The sequence below is a fragment of the Coregonus clupeaformis genome, chromosome 17, assembly GCF_020615455.1.
Source record: "Coregonus clupeaformis isolate EN_2021a chromosome 17, ASM2061545v1, whole genome shotgun sequence".
NCBI classification, from domain to species: domain Eukaryota; kingdom Metazoa; phylum Chordata; class Actinopteri; order Salmoniformes; family Salmonidae; genus Coregonus; species Coregonus clupeaformis.
Genome location: NC_059208.1, coordinates 73,143,223 through 73,155,149, shown reverse-complemented (window position 1 = coordinate 73,155,149; position 11,927 = coordinate 73,143,223). Strand labels below are relative to the sequence as shown.

The window sequence follows — 11,927 nt, the reverse complement described above, 5'->3', positions numbered from 1 at the left end:
ATAGCGGGTTGTCATGTGCCTTTACTGAGGAGTGACTTCCGTCTGGCCACTCTACCATAAAGGCCTGATTGGTGGAGTGCTGCAGAGATGGTTGTCCTTCTGGAAGGTTCTCCCATCTCCACAGAGGAACTCTAGAGCTCTGTCAGAGTGACCATCTCCCCTGATTGCTCAGTTTGGCTGGGAGGCCAGCTCTAGGAAGAGTCTTGGTGGTTCTAAACTTCTTCAATTTAAGAATGATGGAGACCACTGTGTTCTGGGGGATCTTCAATGCCGCAGACATTTTTTGGTACCCTTCCCCAGATCTGTGCCTCGACACAGTCCTGTCTAGGCGCTCTTCGGACAATTCCTTCGACCTCATGGCTTGGTTTTTGTTCTGACATGGACTGGCAACTGTGGGACCTTATATAGACAGGTGTGTGCCTTTCCAAATCATGTCCAATCAATTTAATTTACCACAGGTGAACTCCAATGAAGTTGAAGAAACATCAAGGGTAATCAATGGAAACAGGATGCACCTGAGCTCATAGCAAAGGGTCTGAATACTTATGTAAATAAGGTATTTCTGTTTTTTATTTTTAATAAATTAGCAAAAATATGATTGTGATTGCCAACAAGGGTTTTGCCACCAAGTACTAAGTCATGTTTTTCAGATGGGTCAAATACGTATTTCCCTCATTAAAATGCAAATCAATTCATAACATTTTTGACATGCGTTTTTCTGGATTTTTTTGTTGTTATTCTCTCTCACTGTTCAAATAAACCTACTGTACCATTACAATTATAGACTGATCATTTCTTTGTTAGTGGGCAAACGTACAAAATCAGCAGAGGATCAAATACTTTTTTTCCCTCACTGTAAATAATGTACTTACATTCAGTAGTCTTGCTCTGATTTGTCATCCTGAGGGTCCCAGAGATAAAATGTAGTGTAGTTTTGTTTGAAAAATCTATTTTATATTCAAATGTAGGAACTGGGTTCTACAGTTTGACCTCTGACTCCACACCCACCCCGCCCGGCCATCTAGATGTGTGAAGGTTAGTGTATTTTCTGTAGGGAAGCTAATGATCCATAATTTATGACATTCCTGGGAGTGTGCAAACTTACATTTTGTATTACCATAGCATTTTTGTATGTTCTCTATAGTTATGTATTGAAAACCAATTCGGCACATTTGGGAAAACTCCTGGCAGACTTCATACAAAATATTGTGTAGTGATGTAATTCTTCACTGGATCAGTCTGAAACATTGCACACACACTGCTGTCATCTGGTGGACAACTTCCAAATTACATCTAGAATCCTACATCACTGTCTGGCCTTTCTCTTGCATTTCCAAGAAGATGCAACAAAGAAATAGAAAACGCATGTTTTTTTGTTTGTATTATCTTTTACCAGATCTAATGTGTTATATTCTCCTACATTAATTTCACATTTCCACAAACTTCTAAGTGTTTCCTTTCAAATGATATCAAGAATATGCATATCCTTGCTTCAGGTCCTGAGCTACAGGCAGTTAGATTTGGGTATGTCATTTTAGGCGAAAATTGAAAAAAAGGGTCCAATCCTTAATTAAACGACTGGGGTTTGCCTTCCTCTTTGACCGTCACACCCCCATCGCCGCCCCCCAGCAGGTCGCTGCCCAGGGAGGCACGGGTGAGCCGGCAGCCTCTACCAGTCCCAGCGGGGGTAGAGGCGCTTGAGGATGGCGCAGCGAAACAGGATGTACACCCAGGGGTCCAGGATTTGGTTCCAGGTGGCGAAGCGGATGAAGAGCAGCAGGTAGCGGATCTGGAGTGAGCTCCCCGACAACACAGTCTTTGTAATAAACACCTGTGGAGTGTAAGGGGAAGGAGGGAGGAGAGGAGGGATGGGTGCAGGAGAGAGAGGTAGATAGAGAGACAGAAAGAAAATAAAGTAATAGGGAAAGAGATAGAAGGACAGATAGAGAAAGATGGAAAAGGATGAGCGAGATGGATATGGAGATACATAGAGAGAAAAGGACAGAATAAGGAAAGAGAGAGAAGGAAAGACACAAACCATTTACAGACAGACAGACAATGAGAAAGAGGAGGAAAAATAAGAACAACAGATAGAGGAACAGAGGAAGTGAAAGGAAGAGCGAGAGTTGTCATCAGTAGTTTGAACACACAAGTGCAGCAGCTTGGGCCTTCACACAAACACACATTCACACGCGCACACACACACACACACACAAACAGATGTCTGAGACTGGGACTCGTTCCACCCAGGGAGTACATGGCTGGGCTAATTTGGACCGGGCCTCTGTGGTCCTGAGAATCACAGAGCAATCATTCTCTCATATAGGCATGCCTCTAGCCTTATTACTGGTCCCATTAGCGCCAGGGCAACAACACTCTCTTTTGGGAGCAGCTAGGGATGCTAACAAGCTCTACTCCTCAGGAATTACATATGCACTTGTGTTCAGCAAATAATTAGCGTTTTCCAGATGCATCTTAATTTGAGCCAGTTTGCTACAGCAGGAAAATAATCCTCCAGCAACAGGAAATGTGAATTATTATGTGTATTATAAATAATGGAGAATTATTTTTTTAATGGGTTGATACATTTTTCGTTCTGGCAAATCAAGTCTGACATTTTAAAGTGGAAATTACAAACTTTAAAAGCCTTTTTAAACCTTGAATACACTACAAGTTTGCATTTCCTGCTGTGCAGGAACATTCTTAGCAACTACAGAGTGATCACATTAAGATCCTACATCTGAATGTCAAAAAAATAACAGGCCCACAGTGATTTAGTGTCTCAGAACTGCAGCTGGCAGCCAGTGAGTCAATGCGGTCAGAAGCAGCATGCCCATAGATTTAAAAAAATATATATAATTTTAAATAAATAAATAAATATATATACACATGGTCAAAAGTAAATCTGAGACATCATTGGGAATCTGAGCATGGTACACTACATGACCAAAAGAATGTGGACACTTGCTCGTCGACCATCTCATTAAAAAATCATGGACATTAATATGGAGTTGGTCCTCCCTTTGCTGCTATAACAGCCCACTCTTCTGGGAAGGCTTTCCACTAGATGTTGGAACATTGCTGACTTGCTTCCATTCAGCCACAAGAGCATTAGTGAGGTCGGGCCCTGATGATGGGCGATTAGGTCTGGCTCGCAGTCGGCATTCCAATTCATCCCATCGTTCGATGGGGTTGAGGTCAGGGCTCTGTGCACGCCAGTCAAGTTCTTCCACACCGATCTCAACACCATTTATGTATGCACCTCGCTTTGTGCATGGGGGCATTGTCATGCTTAAACAGGAAAGGGCCTTCCCCAAACTGTTGCCACAAAGTTGGAAGCAAAGAATCGTCTAGAATGTAATTGTATGCTGTATCGTTAAGATTTCCCTTGACTGGAACTAAGGGGCCTAGCCCGAACCATGAAAAACAGCCCAAGACCATTATTCCTCCTCCACCAAACATTACAGTTGGCACTATGCATTGGGGTAGGTAGCGTTCTCCTGGCATCCGCGAAACCCAGATTCGTCTGTCGGACTGCCAGATGCTGAAGCGTGATTCATCACTCCGTTTTCACTGCTCCAGAGTCCAATGGCGGCGAGCTTTAAACCTCTACAGCCGACGCTAGGCATTGCACATGGTGATCTTAGGCTTGTGTGCGGCTGCTCGGCCATGGAAACTGACGTTGCTTCCAGAGGGAGATTGGAACTCGGTAGTGAGTGTTGCAACCGAGGACAGAGGATTTTTACACACAAAGCGCTTCAGCACTCGGTGGTCCCGTTCTGTGAGCTTGTGTGGGCTACTACTTCGCGGCTGAACCGTTGTTGCTCCTAGATGTTTCCACTTCACAATAACAGCACTTACAGTTGACCGGGGCAGCTCTAGCAGGGCAGAAATTTGATGAACTGACTTGTTGGAAAGGTGGTGTCCTATGACAGTGCCACGTTGAAAGTCACTGAGCTCTTCAGTACAGGCTATTCTACTGCCAATGTTTGTCTATGGAGATTGCATGGCTATGTGGTCGATTTCAGACACACCTGAATTTGAAGGGGTGTCCACATACTTTTACAGTATATACAGTGCCTTTAGAAGGTATTCACACCCCTTGACTTTTTCCACATTTTGTTGTGATACAGCTTGAATTTAAAATTGATTACATTTAGGTTTTTGTTTCACTGGCCTACACACAATACCCCATAATGTCAAAGAGGAATTATGTTATTTAAAAAAAATGTTTTTACAAATTAATTACAAATTAAATGCTGAAATGTCTTGAGTCAATAAGTATTCAACCCCTTTGTTATGGCAAGGATGGACTCACTCTGTGTACAATAATAGTGTTTAACATGATTTTTTAATGACTACCTAATCTCAGTACCCCGCACATACAATTATCTTTAAGGTCCTTCAGTCGAGCAGTGAATTTCAAACACAGATTCAACCACAAAGATCATGGAGGTTTTCCAATGCATCGCAAAGGAGGGCACCTATTGGTAGGTGGGTAAAAAAAAAGCAGACATTGAATATCCCATGTTGAAGTTATTACACTGAACAAAAATACAAACGCAACATGCAACAATTTCCACGATTTTACAGTTCATATAAGGAAATCAGTCAATTGAAATACATTAATTATTCCCCAATCTACGCAGGGAGTCAGGAAGCAAGTGCAGATAGTGAGTTTAATGACGAAGAACATTGAATGATACAAAACAAGAAAAGCATGTAAACATGGAAACATAAACAATATTGCCTGCTGGGTGATAACAACGGAGTGCTATAAAAAGTGGAAGTAATCAGGGATGTGATGGAGTCCAGGTGTGCCTAATGAGGCGCAGGTGTGCGTAATGAAGGCAGCCAGGTGTGCGTAAGGATGGGTTGCCAGGACCCATGGTTAGTAGACCGGCGACGTCGAGCGCCGGAGAGGGGGAGCGGGGGTGGACGTGAGACTTGGTTTGGGCACATACGGAGCAGGAGTTGACGTAGCGGGAGACGAACTGCGTCAAGGTGGGCCACCAGTACTTAATGGAGATGGATTGAGTGGTGCGGGTGATACCTGGGTGTCCAGTGACAAGGGATGTGTGTGCCCAGGTCAAACGCTGGTCCCTTACCTCCGTGAGAACGTAGGAGCACTCCGGAGGACAGGTAGCCGGTGTGGGTTCCCTCTCCAGAGCCTTGCGGATGTCCACGTCTACGTCCCAGAGCACGAGGGCAACGATTCGGGAGGGCGGTATGATGGGACCACTCAGGACAGGAACCTCTCTCAAATCGTGGAGTTGGGACAGGGCATCGGCTTTCATGTTCTTTGAACCTGGCCAGTATGACAACGTGAAGTTGAATCTAGTAAAGAAAAGGGCCCACCTTGCTTGCCGCGGGTTCAGCCACCTCGCTGTCCGTATGTATTCCAAGTTCCGATGGTCGGTGAGGATGAGAAATGGGTCCGTGGCGCCGTCCAGCCAGTGTCTCCACTCCTCTAATGCCAACTTCACTGCCAGGAGCTCACGATCACCGACGTCATAGTTCCTCTCTGCACGGGACAGTTTTTTAGAGTAGTATGCACATGGATACAGTTTTTGTGGATTACCTTGATGTTGTGACAGGACGGCCCCCACGTCCACTTCTGAGGCATCCACCTCCACCACAAAGGGCAGCGTAGGGGCTGGGTGTTTCAGCAATGGGGCAGAGGTGAAACGCCCCTTCAGCAGGCGGAAGGCCTTATCAGCAGCAGGATTCCACGCCAACTTACGGGGACCACCTTTCAGGAGAGAGGTGAGAGGAGAGGCGATGGAACTGAAGTTCCTGATGAAGCGGCGGCAAAAGTTGGCAAACTCCAAAAACCATTGTAGTCCATTTATGATGGTTGGGACTGGCCATGACCTGACCGCATCTATCTTCCTTTCCTCCATAACCACTCCCTGTGGGCTGATCCGATATCCCAAGAAGGAGAGGGCAACCTGATGGAACTGGCACTTTTCCGCTTTCACATACAGATGGTTCTTCAGGAGGCGTCCCAGGACTACCCGGACGTGGGCGATGTGCTCCTCCAAGGTGGCTGTGTAGATCAGGATGTCGTCGATATACACGACCACCTGGCGCCCAAACATGTCCCGAAACACCTCGTTCACGAATGCCTGGAACCCCGATGGAGCATTGGCTAAACCATAATACAAAACAAGAAAAGTGTCTAAACATGGAAACATAAACAATATTGCCTGGTAAGTGCTGTCATGACTCTCTTGACAGTGGATCAAAGGACCCATCAGCTAGGCAAATGTTTGAAGATAGCCAGACCCCCTCTCTCCCACAGAAGAGGGAAAGGGGGGCTGTGCCGGTCTTGACACCTTAACACTGGGTCATAAATTTAGAGAGAACTTTCTCTCTCTGCCTTTTAGTCTCCACCAAAGGAATGCCTTTGTCTAGAGAGAGTGTGGCCCGCCTAAAAACTCTAACATCAAAAGATTGAACATTGGAACATTATTTCTGATATCCAAATGTTTGGAATGGTCAGTGGGGATCTAAAGAATAATCATGTCATATTATTTATTATTTTGTGATGTCATTAAGGATGGTATAACGAAATAACTAACTCGGAAAGGGTACGCATTCTATTTGTCAAGTTTACTTCTAAATGTTGTATAAAATATATGATTAAGTATGAGAGTATTTTGGTTACGATAGCAATGTGATTTTAGCCTTCTAATGAGATCATTGTTTTCTCATTAGAACTATTGCCCTGTCAGTAACCAGGCCCAAGTGAGCACAGACATTGTCTCGGCGTGATGGAACACCCCCTTTTTACCCCAGGATAAAAGCCTTGGTAACGAAATGTAAATTGGACCAGAAAACGTGAGAGTGGTGACTGCACGTTTACAATGGTTGGACCAGAAAGACCAGCAGATGTGAAGCGTGAGCTAAACATTACAAAATGGTTAGACCAGAAAGCTGTGGCTACACGGCTGAAAATGGTTAGAACTTTGAATCTCTACACGAGGTGAAGAAGATAAACTCACTAGACCAAAAAGCATTGGCAGTCTGCAGCTGGACATGTAAAGTAGTCTAGAACTTCGACTAAAGACACAAGGTGGGAAGAAAGGAGAATCCCATCTCAGACAACCATAGGTGCATCTGAAGTACAGTGCCTTGCAAAAGTATTCATCCCCCTTGGCGTTTTTCCTATTTTGTTGCATTACAACCTGTAATTTAAATATATTTTTATTTGGATTTCATGTAATGGACACACACAAAATAGTCCAAATTGGTGAAGTGAAATGAAAAAAATAACTTGTTTAAAAAAATTACAGTACAGATCAGGGTTGGGATATACAAATATATCTGAAACTTTGAACATCCCACGGAGCACCATTAAATCCATAATTAAAAAATGGAAAGAATATAGCACCACAACACCACAGAATGTTGTCCCACTCTTCAATGGCTGTACGAAGTTGCTGGATATTGGCGGGAACTGGAACACGCTGACGTACACGTCGATCCAGTGCATCCTAAACGTGCTCAATGGGTGACATGTCTGGTGAGTATGCAGGCCATGGAAGAACTGGGACATTTTCAGCTTCAAGGAATTGTGTACAGATCCTTCCAACATGGGGCCATGCATTACCATGCTGAAACATGAGGTGATGGCGGCAGATTAATGGCACGACAATGGGCCTCAGGAGGGGAGGCAGGTAGCTTAGTGGTTAAGAGCGTAGTGCAAGTAACCGAAAGGTTGCTGGTTCTAATCCCCGAGCCGAGTAGGTGAAAAATCTGTCGATGTGCCCTTGAGCAAAGCACTTAACCCTAATTGCTCCTGTAAGTCGCTCTGGATAAGAGCGTCTGCTAAATGACAAAACAAAAAAATATCGTCATGGTATCTCTGTGCATTCAAATTGCCATCAATAAAATGCAATTGTGTTCATTGTCCGTAGCTTTTACCTGCCCATACCATATCCCCACCGCCACCATGGGGCACTCTGTTCACAACGTTGACATCAGCAAACCGCTTGTCCACACGACACCATCTGCCTGGTACAGTTGAAACCGGGATTCATCTGTGAAGAACACACTTCTCCAGCGTCCAAGTGGCCATCAAAGGTGAGCATTTGCCTGAAGTCAGTTAAGACGCCGAACTGCAGTCAGGTCAAGACCCTGGTGAGGACGATGAGCACACAAGTGAGCTTCCCTGAGACGTTCTGACAGTTTGTGCAGAAATTCTTCGGTTGTGCAAACCCACAGTTTCATCAGCTGTCTGGGTGGCTGATCTCAGACGATCCCGCAGTTAAAGAAGATGGATGTGGAGGCCCTCGGCTGGCGTGGTTACACGTGGTCTGCGGATGTGAGGCCGGTTGGACGTACTGCCAATTTCTCTAAAACGATATTGGAGGCGGCTTATGGTAGAGAAATTAACATTAAATTATCTGGCAACAGCTCTGGTGGACATTCCTGCAGTCAGCATGCCAATTGCACACTCCCTCAAAACTTTATATCTGTGGCATTGTGTTGTGGACCGACGAGTTGTGAGTTCCGAGATGCCGTTCTGCACACCACTGTTGCACTTTGCTGTTATTTTCCTGTTTGTGGCCCGCATGTTAGGTTGCACGATTCTTGCCATTCTACTTCGACCTCTCATTAACGAGCTGTTTTTGCCTACAGGACTGCCGCTGACTGAATGTTTTTTGTTTGTCGCACCATTCTCTGTAAACCCTAGACACTGTCGTGCGTGAAAAGCCCAGGAGGCCGGCCATTTCTGAGATACTGGAACTGGCGCGCCTGGCACCTACAATCATAGCACGCTCAAAGTCTCTTAGGTCACTAGTTTTCCCCATTCTAACGTTCAATTGAACAGTAACTGAATGCCTTTCAATGCCTGTCTGCCTGCTTTATATAGCAAGCCATGGCTACGTGACCACTGTCTGTAGGAGCGAACCATTTTCGTGAACTGGGTGGTGTACCTAATAAAATGTATATCTGTGCAGGCCAGTCAAGCGCACATCAGGTTAGACTGGATAAGGGGCTCCAGTTGTGCTGAAGAACATATGACAGAGTTCCCATACCATTATATCCATTTCCCCACCTAACTCTTTTCCTCCCTTCCTAAAATAATTAGGCTTCAATTGCAGATTGATTGGATTGATTTGGTGGCACAGAAAATAATCTAGGGAAAAAACTGTCAGTGTTTCCCCTAGATTATTTGAAAAGACTGTCAGTGTTTCCCCTAGATTATTTTCTAGGCGCCACAAAATCAATATTATAGTAACACTTTATTTTGATGGTAGGTACACTGTAGATTTATGTACAGTTGCTCAAATGTATACAGTGTATCGAGTTTCAAAATAAAGTGTTACAGAACACACAAAGAAGCAGGGGTGGGGGGAATAGTAGCATCTTCATACAACTACATATTGAGGCTGTGATGTGAGTGGATGTGGTTTTTGGCCTCCCAGCTACTTAAAGGGATACTTCGGGATTTTGACAATGAGGCCTGTTATCTACGGGATGGATCGAAATGTGCAGAATGGTTACCTGGAGGAAAATGGGGGAGGGTCATGCTTTTTTAATCTCAGTCAAGGGGTTGGGTTTAGTATTGTTCAAATCTAGTCCAGGGGAGGGTCATGTAATTTATAATTGATGAAATTTCAATATTTCTCAGTGTCTTAGAATTAGTTGCTTATTAGGCTTTATATCGATGTGTGCCCAATGCCGCCCCTCATCTCTGATTATCCGCTGGGCATGCAATATCAAGTGCGCCTGTAGGCTATTTAGTGTGGTCTCAACCAAATGATCCATAGCCTATAAGCTATAGGCTACGAAGTGCATGCTCGGAGAAGCACAGAGCAAATGTATATTTCTAAGATAGCTGCTGGGATGGTGTAAATACAACTAGGCTGCAATAAACACTGCAATGGATATTGCTCTTGCTGATCAAAAGCTTTTTTGTGTGCTGCCTAACCAATGGCTGTGCTGTGCAGGCCTACGGTGTCAGCTCATGAGGAGAGTCAAAGGCTTCTTCTGATTAGGCCTAGTCCAAAAAAGTCACTATCTCACCTATAGCCTATGTTCTGTTCAGTTTGAGAAGGAGAGCACAAATATGAGAAGGAGGACCGGAGGTCAACTTTGATAACTCGCTACTACTATAATTTATTTTATTTAAAACAATATGTTTCTTGTCCATTATGTATTTATCAGAGTTATTGACCTCACAATAAGCCAGATTCAAGTAACTTACATTGTGGTGCTGTCACGCCTACTCCCGTCCCCCGCTCCGGCGCTCGACGTCACCAGGCGACTAACCACCGGCCCTGGCAATCTTCATTACACACACCTGCTCCCCATCATTACGCACACCTGCTCCCCATCATTACGCACACCTGGACTTCATCATCACCTTGATTACATTCCCTTTATTTAGCCCTCAGTAGCTTCAGTCATCAGGCAGTATTGGTTTGTTTTCCTTCACGGTCTATATGCTTCTCATGTTTTGTTTAACTGCATTCTTCATTATTAAACTCACCTGCTTCCTGACTCCTGGCGTATACGTGACAGAATACTGCCTCACAAATTATGGAAGCAGCAGAAGATAAAGACATCTCCCAGGCGGTCGGTGAACAGGGACACATACTCCGTCAACATCACAATCAGCTGGCGCGACTGAGTGCGGCTATGGATGAGGTCCTCCGTGTCCTCCACCGCCTCAACACCACCTAAGAGGATTCACCTACAACTAGCGGAGGGCCTTTTACCTCGAGTCGTCCCAGCGAGCCAGCCCCCCCAGCCTACCCAGCAGTCCTCCCAGGGAGGTGATGCCCGACTGTCCCTCCCCGACAAGTATGATGGGACTCCAGTGCTCCCTCTATTTCGTCCATCAGACGGGAGCCCCCACCACCGAGAGGTCCAAGGTTGCCACGGTCATTTCCCTACTGACCGGGTGGGTGTTGGAGTGGGCTACAGCCGTCTGGGAGAGAGGAGAGGAAGAGTTGGGTTCATGCGAGTGGTTCATGGCTCTGTTCAGGGCGATCTTCGACCATCCACCGGAGGGCAGAGAGGGAGGTGAGCGACTATTCCAACTCCGGTAGGGTGCCCAGACCGCTGTGGAGTACGCCCTCACCTTCCGGACCGTGGCAGCCTCCAGCGGATGGAACGAACCGGCGCTCTGCACCCTATTCCGTAGAGGACTGCGCGAGGAGGTCCAGATGGAGTTGGTGTGCCGGGACGATAACCTTTCCTTGGATGCAGTCATCGCGATGGCCATCCGTCTGGAAAACCTCCATCAGGAGCGCCGGCACCTCCTTCGCCCCTCACCCTCCTCCTTTGGCCGTCCTGAGGCAGAGCCTGAACCCATGGAGATAGGGGTCACACACCTCTCCACGGCAGAGCGGCATTGCCGGAGACAGCTGGGGCTGTATTCCTATTGTGGCCAGGAGGGGCACCAGCTCCAGCATTGTCCGGTGCATCCCAACCCAAGGTCCACTAGGGCAGAGGGATGGCCCCGTGATCATCCATCTCCCAGGGTAGGCGTGAGTATTCTTTCTTCATCGTTTTCCACCAAACCCTTCCTGGTTTCCATTTCACTGGTTGGCTGTCCCTCAGGTGTTGTCTCTACAGCTCTAGTGGACTCCGGTGCCACAGGGAATTTCATCAACCAGACCCTCGTCTCCTCCCTGAACATCACCTCATACCCGATCTCCTCTCCTTTTCTGGTCCAAGCCCGGAAAAGGTCGAGGATGAAAATCACTACCAGGGCACCAGGATGCTGGAAGACCTGCCTCCTCTTACCTTGTGGTTTCACGTCGGTTGAGAGTACTGTGAGTGCCCTCCAGCCCATCAGTCCTCCCTCCCGTATTGTTGGCCCAGTGTTTTGGGACGTAGATGTGGACATCCGCCAGTCCCTCAAGGGAACCTGGTACTTGCCCTCCTGAGCGCATCTACGTCCCCAC

The 11,927-nt window shown here is 46.2% G+C and overlaps 1 protein-coding gene across 1 annotated transcript in view; it reads right to left on the bottom strand.

The window, feature by feature from the left end:
- Positions 1 to 1,505: 1,505 nt before the first annotated feature.
- LOC121532778 (thromboxane A2 receptor-like) overlaps positions 1,506 to 11,927 on the bottom strand; it is a 35,787-nt gene continuing 25,365 nt past the window's right edge. Inside the window, exon 3 of the mRNA XM_041838574.1 lies at positions 1,506 to 1,831. Within this exon, the coding sequence (XP_041694508.1) occupies positions 1,670 to 1,831 (162 nt within the window). The 3' untranslated portion in view covers positions 1,506 to 1,669. The remainder of the gene's footprint in view (positions 1,832 to 11,927) is intronic.